The sequence below is a fragment of the Podarcis filfolensis genome, assembly GCF_964270895.1.
Source record: "Podarcis filfolensis genome assembly, chromosome: 9".
Classification (NCBI taxonomy): domain Eukaryota; kingdom Metazoa; phylum Chordata; class Lepidosauria; order Squamata; family Lacertidae; genus Podarcis; species Podarcis filfolensis.
In genome coordinates, this window is record NC_139610.1 from 53,636,698 (window position 1) to 53,658,707 (window position 22,010).

Below are 22,010 nucleotides of genomic sequence, written 5' to 3' on the forward strand. Positions count from 1 at the left end.
TTATTATTATTTATTTATATCCCGTCCACCTGGCTGGGCTTCCCCAGTCACTCTGGGCGGCTTTTAACAAAATATTAAAATACAGTAATCCATCAAACATTAAAAGCTTCCCGAAACAAACATTAAAAGCTTCCCGAAACCCTAGGGCAGCAGGCCCCACATGCCAAGGAACAATAGGGATATTCCATACCACTTGCCAGTCTGCAAAGGGAAAATGTCCATCTGCAGGCATAGTCTGAACCCAGGCCCACACCACCAAATGAAGAACATTAAAGGGTCTTCTTGTCAGTACCCATCAGCTGACTGGCACTCACAGAAAGATAATCTGAAGTCATGGTCAGACATAACAATGATGTCAAGTTATTGACAGGTGGCCCACAGGGGTTGGTTGAGATAAGGATTCAGCCCATCATCTGAAAAAAAAATCCTACGCCTGCCCTAAGGAGACTGTGTCACCCTATGTTTTGAGAGCTGCTTTCCATGCAAGGGCCAGGGGTGGTTTGCTTTCACAAAGGAAGTGCTGTACATCATCATTCATTCCTTTAGATAGTGCCATTTTTATTAATATTCACCATCATTAACTCTGTAGCACAGGTTACATTTCCATCTCCTTTGGTCAATAAAAGAAACAAAAGGGTTGATGTATGTTCTGCATGATCTACATCTCACAATGGTGTTCGATGTTATCACAGGCAATTGCTGAGGAATAAAGAACATTGTAAAATGTCAATTTGAAGAAAAACATTGAAGTTATTTCATAATATTTTTCACCCCTAAACAACAAATTCAGATTTTCTATGCATTTTTCAAAAATTACTACTGGAAAAAATATATTCAATTTTTAATTTTCTTTTCATAATTAAAATTAAGCCTAGAAGAATTCCATTATTAATGATCAGGGTATAAAGGCTACAATTAAACTCACTTATTTCTAAGTGAGCGTTTCTGAAATTTGTGCCAATTGCACATAAGTAAATTTAGTTAAAAGTGGTGTATATGTAAAACAGTAATTATCTATTGTAAATATTCTCTCTTGATTCCAGTGTTGTGTTTGGGTTTCAAGACAACTGATTCACAATTATTTACTGCAACCACAACTTTAAAATATGAAAGATGTTTTTAATTTATTCAAGTTTGGCTAAATAAAAATTCTGGGAATAAAAAGTCATTTTACCGTCAGATCTCTGAAGGGATGTAGAAGCAATCCCAAAGGAAGTTTTGCTTTGTTTAGCAAAGCCTGAGTTTGTGGAATATTTGTCAAAGTGCATCGAAATGAGCTAAAAGTGAAATTGTAAATGTTAGTTTCAAAGATTATGACTCATTTGTGCTATCAAAGAGGCCCATGTTCACCAAAATTCACCACCCACATCTCTACATGCAAGTATCCAGGTATTAAAAGCAAAATTCAAAGTTTGATGACACATAGATTCACTGATATGGGGCAAGCAGTGCAACAAGCCACACCCTTGCCAAAAGAAACACTTGTATAAACTCAGCGTGAAAAGTTCTTGAGCCAATCATAACTTTCCATCATTTGTAATAGCTGCAATGAATGGAACCATTTGTGTCAACATATTTGCATCTGGGATGAGTACAACAGAAGCAGACTTCATTTGCTAAAACTTTCCAACATTTCATAGAGAGGCAAAATGTGAGCATTACAAGGCAAGGCCTGAAATGTATGTTTGCCAAACCTATACCATAACAATCGAATCAGGATACCAGTTCTTGACTCACACACAGATATGGATAAAAAGAGAATACAAGTCTAGAAGCATGCTTAAGATTAGAAACTTTATACATACTCGGGGCTACAATTCAGTTTCTTCAGCTCAGAGTTCAAATTAGGCACAGGAGCTGGAATTGGACCAATAGGCAGAATATTTCTATCCTGAGTAACGTTGACCGGTCGCAAGCTCTCTGGTTGCTGAATACCTAGTCCTCCAAGACTAGCTGACAGTTGATTCATTGTAGGGTATTGCTGAAAAATAACATTTTAAAGAAGCATTTATTTTATATCATTAGCTGCTTGAACAGTATCTGCCTAATTTTCCCCACCCTGCAATACCTACTAAGCAAATTCAACTATTTACAAGGTTCTGTACTACACTAAGTTCTATCCTATATAATTTAAATCCCCCTCATTCCATAAGCTGTTCCTGTCTCCACTTCCCCTCCCAAATTCATATCTGCAATGCATCTGACCCAGGCATATGAGGTTCTTGATAGATTCCCTTAACAGGCACATTCACTTCTACCCCTTCTGTGGGGTGATCTATGGATCAGTGTTGCTTTTAAAAAACATCAGTCTACTAGCACAAGTGGTCTGGGACCATCTTGGGCAGATCACCAGCCTTTTCCATTACAATATAATTTGTGACTTAAATCAGGGATGGGAAACCTGTGGCCTTCCAGATGTGCGATACCACCTCCCATAAATACTCGTCAACATGGCTAATTATCTCTCATCTGTTCCTTAGACATAAAGAACATTCAAGATAGCATGGAGTACCAAGTGACATGTTTACAGGGATATTCTGGAGTATTTTAAGAAGCCCCCCCCCCAGCCCTATTTTTCTCTTCTCACAATAGCCCTCCATGCCATATTGCAAGCCATTCTGGATGTATCCCTGACCCTTTCTAGGGAGCTGTGGGGAAGAGGGCGCAGCAAAGCTACAGTGAATGAGCAGATTTCCACTAGCTTTTCATTGGATCCAACCCAATGTCACACAACTCTATCACACAAATATAGGACAGTTGCTTATTATTATTAATCAATGTACATGAACTTGAATGTATTTATTCATATGACTTTACTGGAAGTGCATAATCTTCATATATAACTGTCTGAAAGTCACATGCTTTGAGAAAATCACTGTATCATTAAAAACACCAACACAAACAACTATCAATATTAACCATTTATTGTCAACCAAGTGAAGAAGAAGAAGAGTTTGGCTTTGATATCCCGCTTTATCACTACCCGAAGGAGTCTCAAAGCAGCTAACATTCTCCTTTCCCTTCCTCCCCCACAACAAACACTCTGTGAGGTGAGTGGGGCTGAGAGACTTCAAAGAAGTGTGACTAGCCCAAGGTCACCCAGCAGCTGCATGTGGAGGAGCGGAGACACAAACCAGGTTCCCCAGATTGCAAGACTACCGCTCTTAACCAACACACCACACTGGCTCTCATACGGTGCATACGGTCTTCTCATTTTCTAATCAGATAAGATGTGCAAATTATCAGTCATGGCAAAAGTGTATTTCTTATGAAAAGAAGGGGAACAAAACAACCTTTGCCCCATAACTTTGCAATTTTCACCGGTCATGGCTGCAATCCAACTTCCATGAAGTGCCACATTTGTTTTCAATAGGATTTGCCACTTCCACTACAAGAATAGCAATTAAACTGACTAATCATCCTCCTTGACTGAATATATTAGATCTTTCCTACAAGTCACATTCATGTCTGTGGAGAACAGCAAGGTTGGTCCCTGCTGTATGAGAAGGTGGGAAAATGTGGACTGAAGCAGCAGCTAGTATTTTCTCATCTTGGTAGGCCTGGGACAACTGGTTTCTCTTCAACTGTATTTCATAGTGCCACCTTAAGTCTATGTGTAAGTACTGTACTGATGTAACCTGTGGACACAGTTCTGAACTCCCTACCGAGAGGTGAATCAAAATAATAGACAAACATAAATGTATTTACTCTGGTGACCTGTTTAACTGAAGTACAATTTTTTTAAAAAAATATGCTCCCTCATTCAGTTAATCTGTCACTATGATATCAAATATAGCGAGTATTTTCTAACCTGTGGATACTGAGGAAATCCAGAATTATATCCAGAGTTACTGGAAGGTGGAAGTGGTGGTGTCACATTCTGATAGCCAGGCTGGAGAGCTGGGTACCCATAGCCAAATGGTTTAGAGGTTTTAGACGTCTGTGGAACTGAGGGAACAGGAGCTGGACTACTTGTTGTAGAACGTGCCTCTAAACAGAAAAGCAATGCTTTAATACAGTATTTATTCCTTTAAAAAGCAAGCATCAAAATGCAAACTGTTGCTTATGAGAGTATTATGTGCCTATAGTATAGTGAGTGTTTTAATTAACAGAGCAGGAAAGTGAACTTCAGTTAAATATCCTGTTGTAAATTAGTATTTAACACACAACAACAAAGTAACTAGTAACACAACTACTGTCATTTGAGTAAATAAAAGCCCATGCTTAATTTGTATTGATTTTTAACTATTAAACAAATATCAAATAATTCTTAAACAGGGTAGTAATAAAAATTTGACTGCAAATAAAATGAAGTAATTATATCTACTTTGTTACATATTTAACCTTCTGAATGCAGTTGTCCAATAAACTTTATGCATTCAAATGCAACCAGAATTAAATAGTTAATTCATCAGAAGCTGAAATATCTGAAATAAAACCCCATGTTATATAGGGAAATGTCAAAGGTGTTTTTATAAAGAATACTTTACTTGGAACTACTTATTTTCAATATGAAAACCTGTGCTGTATTTGAATCTCTACTCTGAGCAAATAATGTATAGAAGCTGTACTACAGATGCTTCTGAACCTTGCATTTGTATAAGTGTGTGTATATAATATAAATAAAATAAACATTAAACAAACAAAAGCATGATTCACCTGGATAGCCACCTCCTTCAAGACTATCATAATTGTTGAGAACGGGAGATGCGCTGCTCGTAGTGGAAGAGCTGTCAATAGCTAGAAGAGAAAAACCCACACACATATTCATTAAATTGGCATTAAATCTGCACATTGAGAAATGTTTATCAATGCCAGGTAAGAAGCTGTAAAGAACCCTTAGGAACTTAGTATTTAGTGGTAATTTCATATGCTCATCAAACATAGGATTTCAGTCTTAATCTTTGTTAATAGCAGTTGCCAAACTGAACTAAAAATGCATGGGGGGGGGGGAGTTATAAAGGACAAACTCCAATTGGACAAACTCCAATTGGACAAACTCCAATTAAGAAAAAAATAACCTCAGAAGCTTTTGGTGATTATAGTTCATTTTACATATCCTGACTTCCCATTGCTGGACTTTGGAAGCAATTCTACTTCAAAGTTAAAGCATTTGCAAGCATAAACAAAAGGCTGGAGGCACTGTAAGAAGAGTCTAGGCAGAGGGAAAAGAAATGCTCTCAGCACTTAATGGAAGCACCTTGAATTTATTTGATATTCTGATTCTGCATATTTTATGTTACCTTATAAGTCGCTTTGAGACTTTTTTTGTAAAAACCAATGAATAAATTTAATAATCAATAAATGAGGAGGAGAATAATGTTGATGATGATGCCAGGGTTCCTGCTTACTGCAAATTCTCTTGCTTCCTGACTCCATCTGAACAGTCTACTTCAGGAGCACACATTTGTGGGGTACAGCTGCTAAATACACTCACACAAGGTTCCCATTTTACTCAGTGAGATATATACCAGAAGAACAGCTAAGTTAAAGTCTGTTAAACACACACACAATAGACTGGAGCCAGAGATTCCTTTTCTATTTGGATCCAGCCCTGTACCTTTATGGCATGCTGAAAAACTAACACCTAAGAAAGTATAGAGAAAAAAGCAATTTGTAAACAGTGGTGCCGAAAGGCCATGAAATGCCTGCTGTAATGTTTGGAATTTTCCTATGCAGAATTTGAACTTTGGATATTAATGTCCAAGACTGTACCTCTTGCATTTCATGACCCTTTTGCCATTTGCTTCTGAAGTTTGACATACCATATTTTTCATCCCATAGGACGCTCCGTCCCATAGGACGCACCTAGTTTTTTTGAGGGGAAATAAAGGAAATTTCTTCCCCCTTTATTTCCCCCCCAAAAGCTGGTCGGGGAAACCGAACCAGGTCGAGGAACAGCGGGATGGCGGCGCTGCGCCTCCCTGCTGTCCTCCGAGCTTGTGGGGCTGGCCGATGTCTGCCCGGCGTCAGGGGCGCTCTGCTTCAGGGTGCCCCGCGCACTGGGCAGCAGGCTGCTATCCGCAGTGTGGGGAGCCCTGTGGGGAACTCCTGCAGGGCTCCCCACGCTGCGGATGTCTGTCCGGCGTGCGGGGCGCTCTGCTTCAGGGCGCCCCACCCGCCGGGCTGCAGGCTGCTATCCACAGTGTGGGGAGCCCTGTGGGGAACTCCTGCAGGGCTCCCCACACTGCGGATGTCTGTCCGGCGCGCGGGGCGCTCTGCTTCAGGGCGCCCCGCCCACCGGGCGGCAGGCTGCTATCCGCAGCGTGGGGAGCCCTGCAGGGAACTCCCGCAGGGCTGCCTAGGCTGCGGATGTGTTCCCGAAGCGCCGGGCGCTCTGCTTTCAGGGCGTCCGACGCTCTGGGAAGCAGGCTGCTATCCGCAGCCTAGACAGCCCTGCGGGAACTCCCACAGGGCTGCCTAGGCTGCGGATGTCTTCCTGAAGCCTGTAGAGAGAGAGGGGTCAGTGCGCACCGACCCCTCTCGCTCTCCAAGCTTCAGCGAAAGCCTGCATTCGCCCCATAGGACGCACCCAGATTTCCCCTTCATTTTTGGAAGGGGAAAAGTGCATCCTATAGGGCGAAAAATACAGTAGATAAAATGTACAACATTGGAAAACTTAAAAACAAGCAGCTCAATATGTTTTAATCATACAGATGCCAATGTTAAAACTTCTTATTTAGTTTTCTCTAAGCCATGAATTGCTTGAGTATCTCCTAATTTGCTATGTTCAGGAGATTGAATGCCTCTAGAAAAGCCCTGAAATACAGTAATTAGCTTTAAGCTTTTAATCTGCTTTAAATGGATTGTACAGAGATGGATCAACTGTAGAAGCAAAGTGATGAGTCTACTTTTTCATCCAGAAAAACTTTCAAGCCACATTAAGATGCAGAACTGAGAACTCTACATTATAGTGACGCCATATACAGTAAGCCCGCAACTTACACACATTTAACTCATGCACATTCAGCTTTATACACTTGGCAAATATATATCAATAAATTAAAAGGGGGTGGGGTTCTGGGGAAAACAACTTTTGGCAATCCTGCCTGCCACTGAACCCAATGTGTTTTGACTATATGTGATTGTGGCGTTAGGCGGGATCCCTGGAACGTAACCCCTGTGTAAGTTGTGGGTTTACTGTATAACAATAAAATAGAGAATGGACAATGACAGGAAGTACATTTTTTTTGCTATACTGAAATGAGGAATGTATTTGTGTGGATTAATACAGGAGAAATACCATTTGAAAAATCCATGTTCAGCATCAGCAACAAAGAAAAGTTACAAAACCATCGACAAATTATTGAAGGCATATCTGTTCATGTTTTCAATATTTCCATGCACCACATGCAGCATACCGTACACATGTAGCTTGACAACACTACTTCCCAGATTTTAAAATAAACCCATTTCTTTTTCATTTATTAATTTGTGGTACTTAAAAAAAAATGTAGACTTTGAAACAACATGTTTATTACTGAAATTACTGTCAACATAATTACCAGCTATCTCAATAGTATGCATGCCATTCTATATACCACAATATAACTTTGGTAGTTTGAAGTTTAATAACCTTTTTGGTTTCAAGCATCTCCAGGTCCTTTTTTTTTAAAAAAAAAAGGAATTAACCAAAACTTATTAAATCTGAAATAAATTTCTGCACTACATATTCATTGCAACAGGAAGAGAGTCAAACAAAATATTTTCGCAAATATGTTACCATAATGGAGGTATGTTAAGGAAATGTTTGTCTGCGCAAGAAAACAAACAACAAACGGCCTCAAAAAGTATTTCTGTGTTCTGTCTTTTGGTTATTTGTAACTTTCTCACACATGAAGAATGACAAAATACTGTAGTTTTTTAAACAATAAAGGGGGTAGTTTTATGTTTATAGTAGGACAAATGAATATCATTGGACAATCTGGATGCAGTATGTTATACATGTCCACAACTGCAATTTTAAATAACAACAGTTTTATTGATGAGTGTCCAATTACTCCTTAATGAGTGGTATTCCATAATCCATGGAATAAAAAAAGAGTTGTAATGCTCTAAACTGCTTGAGCCAGTTTAGTTGAACATATTACTGTACTCCTAGTCATCAAATTAAGTTTTACTCAGACCGGACCCATTGAAATTAGTTAATATGACCAATTTAGGTTAATTAATTCCAGTGGATCTACTCTGAGTAAATCTTAATTGCATACCAAATGCAATGCATTTTTCCTTCAATTATTTAGACTGTTTAAGAATCAGGATACTTAGTGTTATGTACTTTTGTTCAGGGAATGGAATAAATGTTATCAAAATTGGGTATGAAAGTGAGAAATACTGGTGCAAAGCTTAAAGCAGACCTGCTTCCTCATCCTCCTCCTCCTCTTCCTCATCATCTGAACTTGATGACAAGGGAGTTGCTGGAGAGCTAGCTTGATTATTAACATATCCACCATACTGCATGCCTGTGAAGTGGAAAGCACAAATACAAGAATCAGACACACAGAAAAGGTGAGAAACTGAAAGCACAAATCAGAGCGTTAAGTGACAGCAAAACCAGGCATTACAAAAGACACCCAAACATGAAAAGTGAGTTACCCAATCCATACCAGGAAAGTTTTGTCTTTACGGAAAAACAGACTTTTTTATTGCAGTAGTTTGGTTAATAATTAGCAGTAGACAAAGAAATTTAGTAGAATTAGAACACACAGTTCATCCTCCAGAGATAGTAAAACAGCTCTCTTAATTAAGTCAGAGAATTTTTTTAAGTAGTTGAAGTAGTTTTGAGACCCGTTTTTTTAAAAAGTTGGGTGGATTTCACATTTTGACACCGTGATATTAATTGCCCATTGAGGAAAAAACAGATTTCACTAGTTATCATTAGCATATAGTGCTAATATCAATTTCAAAAGTACTAATACTTAATGAGTGTTATTTTTCCTTAATCCACACAACTTAAACTTCCAAATGATGTCATCGATGCTCCACATAAAGGGCCACACTTTAAATGAATTTTTGACTCTCTCTCTATGAAAAGTTACTTATATTCACAAACTGACAATAAGTGAATGGAAATGCCACTTCTGGTCACAGAACCTCTTTCCATTTATAGAATGGAACCTTTTGATCAAATACAATGAATATATACACCGCTGGCAAAAAGCATATCCATAAAACAAAGGTATTATTAAAGTGCTTCTAAGATCAACAGAATACTTTTTTGTTGCCAGTCAGTTTTCATTTAGCAGAACCTATACAAATATAGAGCTTGAGACTGTGAGACTTGGATACCTAAACGATAGTCTCAACCTTCATATACCCAACCAATGACTGCATGTTGCAGGAGGCCTGCAGATAGCACCTTCTCAAGAGATCTGTTCCATATGATGTAGGCATTGAGCCTTCAGTGTGGTGTCACCTACCCTTTGGAAATCCCTCCTGTTAAGTATCAGAAAGTATCTGTTGCCTTTACAATGCCTACCAAACACCTTCCTTTTTCAACAAGCCTTTTAAATGGAGATTCTTATCTCAATCTGTATCTGTACTGGATCCAAATTTGTTTTTATTGTGGACGTTTCATGTAGGGGATTTACAAATAAAATAAACTTCAGCTAATACCTTAATACATTTGCAGCGTATTAGTCTCTACATGAGTAGTACATGTAAGAGTCATAACACAAAGGCTTTATAGCGTGCCAGGGTTAAGTTCACAAACACGTGCACAGTTCAGCCGTGCTTACTTCAATGAGACTTGCTCCTGAGTGAACTTGCAAATAATCAAGCTGATTAGATGTGGGGATGGGAAAGGAATTTAAACACAGTTAAAACACAGAGTGGACAACTATAATATAAATGTGGTAATAAGGAGGAATTAAGAAGTTGGTAATATTTTTTCTACTATTGGTACATCAATCTAAGCTATGACAGCACATCTGTTATATCTACATACCGAAGTCACTCACAATGAACTCATTCTGACCTCAAATGAAACTAGGGGAGGGAGAATACAAAAAAGAAACCCTGTGACCCCCTTTTCTCAGATTTAGGCTGAATTACTATTCATACCTTTGAAACCTTGACACCAAGTTACAGAATTAAGTATGTCACCTGAGGTGCTTTAAGGCAAAGAGGTGACTTAAAAATACTACCCTCTAAATCTGTTTGGATGTCTTAGTTGCTGCAGAATCCCATGGTCTGTCCAATACTAAGAACAGGTTGCCAGTAACACATTACACCAGTGATGTACACTGGTCCCCTTCCATCTTTCATATCAATATAAGGTAATGATACAGACTTATAAATCCCTAACTGATTTGAAGCCATTTATTACCATGCTCTCCACCCCTCCACACCATTACAATCTCCAAAATCAAAACAGCACCTTCTTAAGACATAGTAGGACTTGTATAGCAGCATTCTTTGTAGCTGTCTTATCAATACCTCTCCCTCAGAAACTTGAAAGGTCAGACTATTATTATTTACCAAAGCACTGGCTACAATCTCTTAAAGCTTTATGTGGTGGTCCCTGGAGCTCCCATTAAAAGGCTCACATTCAGCCAAGCCTACTGATTTCTGAATATATTTCGACTATATTTCTGTAAATTTACCATACATCCATCATCCTTGTAAAAGGCTCCTACTTGAAAAGTATGATTCTGCCTCTTGCAGTTGTAATTTGACAACTGAGTAGGTTGTCTTGCACATATCTTTCTAGATATACAAATGGAATCTGTGCTCACCTTGAAATGAGAATGCAAAAGTAAAGATGCTTTCTCAAGCAGCTTGCATACAGTGCGAGTGTATACATTATAAAACACAATATATCTTAATATATAAATAAACACAGTAACAAGAGCCAAATCTTACAGAAGTGCTAGCTAGAATTAATATTAAATTATTACTTGCACTGGGATAGATGAGCACATAAAACCGAGAAAAATGAACTCTTTAGAAATCATTAATTTCAAATTGTAGGGCAATTTCAAAATGTAGACACTTTAATTCATCTTCTAGTTTTATACCTTCTTGAAGCAAAGGATCAGATGGTTGTGTAAGGGAAGAGGAAGTGGTGGGCTTCGTTGTCTTTTCCACAACAGGTGTTCTTATTGAAGAAGTAACAGCTGAAGACGCTCCCTGGGCAGGTTTTATATGCTGAATATTCTGGTTTACAAGATGCGGTGACCCTGAAATATGAACCAAAAAGTGGGAAATGCACTTTTGTATTTTGAAATGTAACTGGCAACAGTTACATTGATTAACGGTTTTCACAGTTGAAACCATGTAAATCTGCTGCAGCAATGAAAGTTTTGTAGCTAACAGATTTACTGAGGCACAGAACTTTATCAGATACAGTGGCACCTCTGGTTACAAACTTAATTCGTTCTTAACCTGAAACCGTTCTTAACCTGAGGTACCACTTTAGCTAATGGGGCCTCCCGCTGCCACCACCGCCGCGCGATTTCTGTTCTCATCCTGAGGTAAAGTTCTTAACCCGAGTTACTACTTCCGGGTTAGTGGAGTCTGTAACCTGAAGTGTTTGTAACCTGAGGTGTTTATAACCCGAAGTACCACTGTACATGATTATTCTCAGTTTGCAAGAATATAGATTCACATGGATATATACGGATTGAGAAAAATACTGTCAACTGCTGGCCAAACTGCCATGACAATTCTATATTAAGTGTATGTGATGCATGCCAAATAAAGTGAGCCTTCTCAACAGGAGTTAACAGGTGAAATCACAATCTTCCTAGCATTACTATGCTAAATGAAACACTTCTAATGAGAGGAAATCACTATTTAGATTGAGATTTAAACAAACAGAAAGATTGGTGATGATTGAGCATCAGTATGCACAACCACTGCTGCTACTACTTATACCAGGGCATGTCATTTTAGGGAGTGAAACTTAATTCTTGCAAATTTACTCAGTGTGTGTGGGGGGGGGGGAATCTTTAAAACATTTTGGGTGTATTATTTTTGTGTTTGGGCAAATTTCACTTGGTAAGTCTATTTCTGATGAAGAAGCACAATTCCTTGGCTTTTGGAAAACAAAGGAAATTTAATTTTACCTTTGAAATTGTCATGCAATTCTTAATAATAATAATAATATATAACAATAATGATAATAGATAACTTCAAGTGATACGGAATATAACTTGCCAAGTAGAATCTATGACTCTATTAGGCAATCATTTTTAGTGATTTCCATGCAACTTTACACACATTTTAATTACCAAGCAAACCTAAATTATATTAATTTAACCAAAATATCTTTTCAAATCCCAAGGCATGTTACAACTTTTTTGGAATCTGAAAGTTGAAAAATTCAACACACCCTACAGTTACACACACATATGTATATGAGAGGGAGCAAGAGAAATAAAACATAGAACTGAGGACAAGCACTTAAGAAAACAAAGAACTAGTCTCTAGTCCCTGTGCACATTGGCGAAGCACATATAAATAAGCATGCCCTGTTCTGACCCCATTTTGTCCTCTTCTGGGTCTGAAAGGAACCATGCTTTAGTGATTTTGTGTAATTTGTGTGCTCCTAAAAATGATTGCTGCTTATATATTAAAATTAACACTGTCTGAATTTCTTACATGCTCAGATATGGACCGATCAAGTCACTGTAATACATACCTTGTCTATTCTAGGCAATATGATTTATTAGTATCACTTTTTTTTTTACAAAAAAATACAAATTAATTGTATGGAAGCAGTCAAATTCAAAAACATGACTGTAAGTATGTGCTAAACAGTACTCTCATGCTGCACAAACCAGAACATGCTCCTACAGCACATCTGGTTGTGTAGCTCAGCCTGGACTTATGGGGAAAAGGATCTTTATTTAAGCAAAGGGGGAAAGTGATGGAAAAGTGCTTGGGGTAATGGAGCTTGGTGAGGGAAGGTGGTGGGTAGGATTCAGCTCTCTTCATTAACACACCCCTTTTGTTGTAAAAAGTAGACCCCTCCCAACCTTTTTAAAAACATGAATGGTGCAGGTAAACGAATAGATAAATGTACAGTGTCACATCCAGTTTGGTTCTTTGTGCAATACCTGTGCCTGTTGGGTTGCTTGCTTGTGGCAAGGATCCTGCAAAGCTTCCGCTATGATTTTTCTGAGCCAGCTGGAGCTCTGGGGCAGACCATGTTGCAGAACTTTGACTCAAAGGAACCCTCTGCTGCCCTGCAGGTGGTGCTCTATTTTGACTGGAAGAATAAGCATTTGCCTCTACTGGATGTCCAAAAGCTGGTATGCTGTGAGAAGCAGTCACCTGCCCATATGGACTGCCGACAGACATAGGATATGAAACGTTAGGATAAGCAGCACTAGAGGCAACAGGTGTGGCATAGGGACCAGAAGGAGCAACAAATCCCTGAGATGGAACTGAAGAGCTGGCAGAGTGCAAGGTTGAATTACTATAGGGACTACCAAACGAGGAATATGACTGTGAAATGCTGGTATGTAACTGGGACGCTGACGAAACCATTCCTGGGACAGGTCCAGATGATTCTACAATATGAGGTTCTCTATTGTACAAGTACTGTGATCCCTGCATGCTCAACATCTTGGGAGTCATAGAAGATGCATTAACATTTTGTGCCTGTGCTGAATAGTGGGCAGAATAATAATCAGCACCATAGTGGTTATCCAGCTGCGAAGGGATAATGTTATTGGGCACTTGTGAGTAGTGTCCTGATGGAGCACTATAGTTCTGAGGATGTGATCCATATCCAGGGGAGAACGGCATCTGATTTTGCATTGGACCTGGGGGAAAAGGGAGAAAAATCAGTATATTAAAGTTGTAGGGATCATCTCTTTAAAGGATGTCAAACCACTTAAGAAACTATGGTAGTTATGCGGTACATAAAGTGTTTAAAAAATAAATTTTAAAAGGCATGATATACACCTCTTAAAAATCATTAGTGGCTTTTTATTATTTATTTTAACTACAGTATACATATTTAAAAAATAGAGTGGTTTACATAAAAGCATAACAATATTCAGTTTTCCTAAAAACCTGGGGAAAATGACATTTAAAAATGTAACATTTTGTAATACATTCACTCATCTGGAATACGTCCATGCAGTAACAATGCAGGCAGCATGTTACAAACACACACTTTTGCAACAACCTGGGCAATTACACAAGTAGTAAACCTTAAAGCAGTTTAGACTGAAACTTCATGTGTCACATGTGTGTATCAAAAACAGTATTATATATAACTGATGTTATACTGTAGAATGGCATCTATGCAGTGAAGACTTTTCCCAGAAAGACAGCAGATAGTGCAATTCAGCTAGCTATTCTGGGTGCCAAAGGCAGCTTATGATTCTGGGCCATCTTGCAATGAGAACCAGAGATGTATACTTATAATTCCGCATCCTATTTTGCACAGAAGAGCCAGAGTGACATAAAAACCTATATCAGGGTATAAATATTTAAATTAAAACAAACAAATAAAAAGCTAGACTAGGGGTATTTGGTGAGCTTGGCTCTGTCCTGGGTGTGGGAAATATGTAATTTCCAACCATGATTATGTGTATGCTTTGTAAAATAACAGTGACCAGCTATGACTTGTATCCATGTCCATTAGAGCGAATGAAGATCAGCTAAACCCGCTGCTAATTTACATGATGTTATCTGAGTTTATGCATAATTTACTCAGAAACAAGTATGCCAACTTTAATAGGACTTACTCAGTGACAGACAGTGACCTCTTTGTAAATATTTATATGAGGCTCTAATATTGTTAACCTCCTTTCAGAAACCATGCTCCTGATAGTCTCAATACTAATTATAAGTGATGCTTAGGAGACAAGCTACCTTAAACAGAGCCAGACCATTGGTCCCTTCAGTTCAGTATGAGCAGCAGCTCTTACTGGGTTTCCGAAATGGCTCTTTTCCAGCCCTGCCTGGGTAAACCAGACCTTGTGCATGCAAAGCATGTACTCTATTATTGAGCTATGGCCCTCTCTCCAATCATACTACTAGCAGTACTAGTAACATAAGCTTAGTTCACACATGGAATTTCTCAAACTTACTGAGTCCCATTGTATTTAACAGGGCACACATCCCAGTTAAGTGTATACTGGATTGCAGCCATAATTCATCTTTATCTGACTAAAAGAACCTAGAAATTGGGATTTCACCTAACTTATTTCAGTGTCAGTCCCAGCAATTACATACTGAATAACTAGAGAAATAAGGATCATTAGTACAGGTTAAGATAAAGTACTTTAAAGGTCACCTTACACCAATGGTAGCTAAAAACACTGGCTAAAATGATTATGATACTACTGATCTGCTGCTTATCACAGAGGTTGTGAAATTGCAGTCTGAGATCCATCTTAGCATACATCACCTGATTAGCACTAAGAGCAAGCTCCGAAGGTGAGATGTCAGTATCAACATCAAGCAGCTGAGAAACCACCCTAAAAGGAGCTCCTCTCACCATCCATTGGGTGCTGGGCACTGAGAGGGAGACCAGACTTCAAAAGGGGCCCCATCAAAGTGCCCATCAGCTGCTCAGCACCGAAAGCAGCCCCAATAAATGGCTGCAATGGGGTTCCTTTACCTTTACAGAGTTCCCAATGGGAACTCTCTTGTGCAACCAATACAGATCACATCTTTACCTGCCCCACACCTGACGTAACATATGCTATCCAGTGTTGGGCACACAACCATATTTTAGGGGAAACCGCCTTTCAGGCCTTATTAGGCTCATGGGCTGGAGCTTCCCCACCAGGGACTTAGTCCAACATCAGAAAGAACAAAAATGGCCTTTGGACTGATCACCTTTGAGGTACCTTCCAACTCTGTTTCTAGAACAAAACCCAAGATGTGTGGAACATATAAATTTTGTCTAATTACCTGTCCACAACTGTTACTCAAGAAGCACAAGTCCTGTAGCACTGTAAAGACCATCAACTTTTTTGTGATTTGAGCTTTTATAGGCTAGACTAGATTCTATTTCCCAAGGTATGATCATTGAATCGCTGCCCATGAGGTTTGGAAACACTAGAGTAGTTTGTTTTCTACTCAGAAGTCATGATGAAATCAGATTCATTTGGGGCTTTCGGAATTGTCCAAGTTTTATTTTTAAAACTCCTATTAAAAGGAGAGGATACAATCTACCAATTATAACATTTCCAAACTTTAAACTATTGCTGATTTCAGACGTGGGCTCACCAGGAGCAGCCTACTGGGAGCACAATCCTATACACACTTACATAGGAATAAGTCCCACTGAACTTCTGAGTAACCATGCATAGATAGGCTCAGAGTTTAACAGACACTGAACATTCACTTAACCAGGGCTCTTCTGCTTACTGTACTGCATATATAACATTTTATTTGCATTTCTAACCACCTAAGCAATTGTACAAGGAGTGGTTACTCTTTAGGATAAAGCAAGCATTCTGAAAATTGTAAACTGCTCATCTGACATAGAAGCCTGTCTAAAGGAGAGAAATATACAGCCCTGACCTGCCACTCAAATGAAGCTCAGCCCAGCATGCCCCCAAACTAGTACGGAATCCAATTAGACACCCTCCAAAACTCCCCTTGAAGCATCTCCAGCTTGCTGCATCTCCACACCTTTAGACTTTGTACTAATAGTAAATTTAAAAAACAGCCTCAGCTTCATCCTTATTGACTCCTTCACTCCAGGCAGAGAAAAGGGAAGGGCTACTCATCAGAGCTGGGAGGGGCAGGCACAAGGAGATGAATTGTGTATACATTTTTAGATTGCTGCCAATATAACTTTTCAGTTATTTAGCTATATCAGCATGTAAATATCATTTATAACTTTGAAAGAGTCCATTCTCTTTTCCTACAGTGAGAAAACCCCCTAAGAGAGCTGTTGGACTAAGCAGGCATACTGTTTTAAGAACAGGACTTTATCCTGGAGTCCAGAGAAACAAGCTTAAGTATTCTGATCAGTAATAAAGTATTTGAATTCCACCAAATTTTTCATTTTTCATCATAGTTTACTTTTGATGAATATTATAAGCCCAACACAGACTACCGCCCTCTTCAATCTTTTGCACCTGTTCATCTGCAATGGTCACACTTGGATATTTGCCCACAGCTTCATAAATCATAGTCTATTAAGCTATAGATGGGCACCATGGAAATACAGTGGTACCTCAGAACTCAAATGGCTCTGTTGTCAAACGTTTCGGCTCCCAAACGCCGAAAACTCAGAAGTAAGTGCTCTGGTTTTCGAATGTTCCTCAGAACACGAACATCCGACGTGGCTTCCACTGTGCAAAAACCTAGCTGTCGGCCAATCAGAAGCCGCGCCTCAGAAGTCGAACGGTCTTTCAGAACAGATTACATTTGAGTTCCAAGATACCACTGTATATGGCTTTCTCACACCTCCCACTCCATTCTAGCCTAATGCACCAGCTTTGGCACAGAAATTCTGGCTTGTATTAAAGCTAGCACTCCATATTATGTCCAAATCAGACAACTCTGGCTTAATGTCAGTTAGCAACCTAAGGCAGTCAACTTGAATCAGATCCTCTGTTGTAGACCAAGGAGAACGAAACTGGAAGCATCTGCTTCCACTTTTAATGAATGAGAGTTCCCAATTATGTCTGAACTTAAGGGACTCTGGTTATTTTTAACTGTGGTTAGTCCACACCCCAGGATCATAAGCTACAATTTGATCCTGTCTTTTAACTTGACATCCCAAAATCTGGACATAAGAGGAAACCCTAGTTAAAAAGTGGAAGCAGATGTTTCCAATCTCCTCCCCTGGCAAATGGTGGGTGAACAAGAGGTTGAGGTTTGCAGAAACCTCATGTAATGCTACACTAGTGTTTAGTTTTACATCCAAAAGGGCCCACAATCTGCTTGTGCAATATTGCTCTCAATAAGTTGTCTGATAGAATACGAATTCTGAAGCACAACCAAACTGCACACCTGGGCCAACACTTACCATTTTGCTGCACTGTCGTACGGTAAGTTTATTGTCACAATGCAGCAAAACAGGGAGCATTACCTTATCGCTAAAGCAAACAAGTCACTTCCTCTCCCATTACTAACACCCCCCCTCCAAGATACACATTCATTCCGCATTTGGCTCAGCCCTATTTGCAACAGCTGCAATATGATTCTGCACCAAGCAAACCTGATTCCCTTCATTACAACCAGTTATAGCTAGTGCACATGCATGCTTAGCTCATCTACAGGCGAAGAAAAGCTGAAAAGTTGTAATGGAAGAGGGCAGGTATATAACTTGTACTGTCCCTACCCCCCCCCCACCCCTCAGAGTGGTATGGAAGACTCTACCATAGAACAATTGTGCTGGGCAGGTATACACATAAGCTATAGGAACTTCAACCATCTGCTACAGCATGAAACTATAAAGAACTCACAACTTGCTCACTACTCTTCAACAATAATAATAGTTAAGTTTAGTGACAGGTATGTGTTTATTGGTCACATGTAACCCACAATTTACCCAAAGAACATGTACACTGGTCAGTCAGTTGATTACGCTGAGACCTCTGAGATGTATGTTGGGCAAGTCACCTTATTTCTGCCTTAATAGAGGAACAGTGAATTCAGCCTAGGTTTATGACATCTAAAAATCTCAGCTCTAGCTACTACATAATACTACTCTCAAAAGTTTATTTCTAATATGCACAGCATTCCCAGACCTCTGGCAAAGGCCCCACAGATTAGAACTGCTAACAACAGTAACGTGATGCCCTATGATTTGCCACCAAGCAAGAATCATGTCCATCAAGAAGCAAACAAGCCTTTCTAAAACCATACTTTTGAGACCATGTATCTAAAAACTATCATACATTTAACAATGTCTTGTCTTCCAAGGGTAGCCAAAATAATTAAAAAATGAAAACCACATGAGAAGTCTTTGCCATTACCTGCTTGCAACAATGAGGGCTATAAAATTCTGGAATCCTCAGGATCCTGACAAAAATCCTCGAACTGAATAAACCATATGAAATACATGGTTTGGCTTACTCTTTTAAACGTTAGCTAAAGACTTTCTTTTGTTCATGAAGATTTATTCAACCACGATATCTGGTGAGTAAACTGCTTTAGATAAGTTTGTTTATTCAAACAAACTTACATTACTGTCAGCAGCACTTGTTATTTTAACTGTATTTAGAAACTTGTATTTTTGCCATAAATACTTTCTTTAAAGCTTTGAGAAAACTCCACAAATCTTTGGCAACGTTAACAAATTTACACTGAAATCCAAACCTTGGCCAGGCAGCAGTGAGGCTTAATAGAGCAGTGGGTCAACCACATCATCCTCAGCCATGCTGCTCACCCTGGCTGGGTGTTCAGTGGGCAGAATAGGAAATTCCCCTCATGCGGAGTGACATTAGATTCACACCATCTCCCTAGCCCAAAATGGGGCTGGGGGCTCAATTGCTATATAAATCTGTAGCTATCTTACTAAGCCCTCTAAATGGTTTTTGTTGTCATTGTTGTAGCAAATAACTTTATTCTACACAGGCCAAGACATATGCAATTTTGATAATGCATACTTGTTCAAAAGAGATACAATCTAACCTGAGAATCTTTCACAAAACAAAAGCCTCCCAACCAAAAGGAGCAAAGCAGACTATCTGTGGTATGTTCTGTGTAAAGTTACTGCTCTGCAGAATCAGAGCAAAGACTCAACTAGTTCAGCAACCTGTTTCCAACAAAAGCCATCCAGCTGCTTCTACAAAGCATGCAAACTGTAGAAAGCAACAGCCATCCCTCACTGTTTCCTTCACCACCTAATGTTCAGAGGTATACTATGTATCCTCCATGGATCTGTTTAACTCTGGTTGACTCTGAGACAGTGACTGTGTTGTATGACGTAAGAATGTTTGACGATAAGAACATTTGTTTACATTAGCTCAAAACACACTTTATTGGGAAATAGCTTTAAAAAAGCTGTTGAAAAACCACAGTATGACAACTATAGCACTCTATTCAGGATCCCAGAGTAAGAAAAAGTTACCTTCAAGCTAAAAACAAGCAGATCGCTCAAAAACAAAATCTCCAAATTAGGTGAATGTACAAAATTGGGGGGGAGGGAATCTAATGCAAACAAATGTAAAGCCAATCACACTTTGGGGCAAAATCTCTAATACTGATCTACACAATAAAGAAAATGAATGTGTCCATTTAGAACAGAACAGCACAAAAAAGTTGATGTCAGAGATTTGTTTTGCAAACAAATTAAAAATAAGAGCCATTATCTTCATGTCTTTCCATAAATTTATGGCGTTGATGCAATATGGAACATGGACAGTACTGCGTCAAGAAGGCCACCAAAAATCTGGAAAAGGTGCAAGAAAGTCTCACAAAAATTGAGGGATTGGAGCACTTTTTAAAAAACAAAGTTCCTGAAGCAAAGTTCTTAACTCAAGGTACTATTTCTGGGTTAGCGGAGTCTGTAACCTGAAGCGTCTGTAACCCGAGGTACCACTGTACATCTTTATCCCAAGCATAATTAACTTCAAAGATGTGTCAGTGATCACCAGTTTAGATGACTTTAATGGGAGATTGGAAAAAGTCAAAGGGTAGCACCACCAATGGCTATTAGCAACAACAATTAAATGGAACCTCTCCGTATTGTACATATTTTGTAAATTTTGGCAGTCTTCCCTTCTACAGCCCCAAAGGCCCTTCTGAGGTTTTGTTACAATCAAGCAGCGTGTAGATCCCATGAAATAAACGTGTATGTATGAGTGCATGCCTTGAGCCAGCAAAGCCTTCCAATACCGTTTTCTGCCGTGCCTTCGTGCTGTTGCCTTTTCAAAAGCAACCGCCCTGCCACTGCTGAATACAGGGTGCAGAACCTAACTTTGGGGTGCATAGGGACGGGGGGGGGGCGGAGAATCCCAAAAGCAGGGCGCAAATCCCACCACCAAAGAAACCCCCATGGAAATTATGATACCCTGAAAGCCTTTAACATTTCCACGCTCGAAGTCAGCCTCCCCCCCTCTTTCTGCCCCACAACCCGCCCCTCACCTCCCGCTTGCTCCAACCCAGGACCTCCCCAGGGGGCTCCTTGCATCACCCCTTCCCGCCAGCCTGGCACGCCTCCCCTTCCCATCAGGAGCTGCCTTTGCCCCTCCCAGCTGCCCCCCCCACTTCCCACCTTCGCCCCCTGCACTGTGGGCCGACCCCACCCCTCATACCCCACCACCACCAGGCCCCGCGCTCCCTTCAGCCTCAGCCCCCCTCCGCCGTCCTGGGCCCGGCCGGCCCCGCTGCTCACTTACCGTTCTGACACAGCCCCACACCGCCCGAGGCTCTGAGGCTGGCGGGCCCCACGCTGGGCCCTCCCGGGAAGGAGGCGCCGGCGGAGCCGAGGGGCGACGGGGGGAACCCTGTCGGGGGCACCGACATGGCGCGGCTCCTCCCCTTCCTCGGCTACTCCGGAAGGCGGCGGCGTGGCCCGGAGGAGAAGCAAGGCCTCCAACGGAACCGACTCTGAGAGGAACGCGCCGAGGACTCGCGACGTCGTTCCTCGGAAACCGACGCGCGACGTCTCCGCCGGCGCCGCTCCTTCGCAGCAGCAGCCGCCCCAGCCCACAGCGACCCCTAGAGGCGGCGGCCAGCGCGAACGCTTCCTCCGTCAACGGGGAAGATTCGCGCTGGAACTTCTTGGCGGTTCTCTTCGCCGTCAGCGCCCGGCACTCCGCGCATGCGTGCTGGAAAGGCCCGCTGTTAGAAAGGGGGAGGGAGGGCTGCACCTGTATGCGTGCAGGTAACAGAATGAAGCGGGATTAGGGTCGGTGCTTTGCTGGGGGAATGGAGCGCGCCGCTTCAGGGGGTGGGTGGGTCGTATTTTGGAATATATTGCGCTGCTGTTCCTCTTGTGGATGTGTGCAAATGGAAAGCTACCAGTCGAAAGTCTTCACTAAAGCTCCTCCACAACTGCTGAGTTGACTTTGCGGCTCGCGGACGGCTTTTAGATAGATATGGATAGATAGAGGAGGCGCAATCAAAACCGCACT

At 40.5% G+C, this 22,010-nt stretch overlaps 1 protein-coding gene across 2 annotated transcripts in view; it reads right to left on the minus strand.

Moving 5' to 3' along the window:
• The window catches only part of SEC24B (SEC24 homolog B, COPII coat complex component), a 36,129-nt gene extending 14,359 nt beyond the window's left edge, over positions 1–21,770 (minus strand). The window contains exons 1-9 of one of the 2 annotated variants that reach the window (XM_083571017.1): positions 21,273–21,770; positions 13,062–13,772; positions 11,019–11,180; positions 8,358–8,462; positions 4,660–4,740; positions 3,812–3,990; positions 1,806–1,981; positions 1,175–1,277; positions 573–699 (exon numbers count right to left, since the gene is read on the minus strand). In XM_083571017.1, coding sequence (XP_083427143.1) covers positions 573–699; positions 1,175–1,277; positions 1,806–1,981; positions 3,812–3,990; positions 4,660–4,740; positions 8,358–8,462; positions 11,019–11,180; positions 13,062–13,772; positions 21,273–21,399 — 1,771 coding nt within the window. In that variant the 5' untranslated portion in view covers positions 21,400–21,770. The remainder of the gene's footprint in view (positions 1–572; positions 700–1,174; positions 1,278–1,805; positions 1,982–3,811; positions 3,991–4,659; positions 4,741–8,357; positions 8,463–11,018; positions 11,181–13,061; positions 13,773–21,272) is intronic. The other variant, XM_083571018.1, reaches the window with a different exon arrangement.
• Between the last annotated feature and the right edge of the window lie 240 nt (positions 21,771–22,010).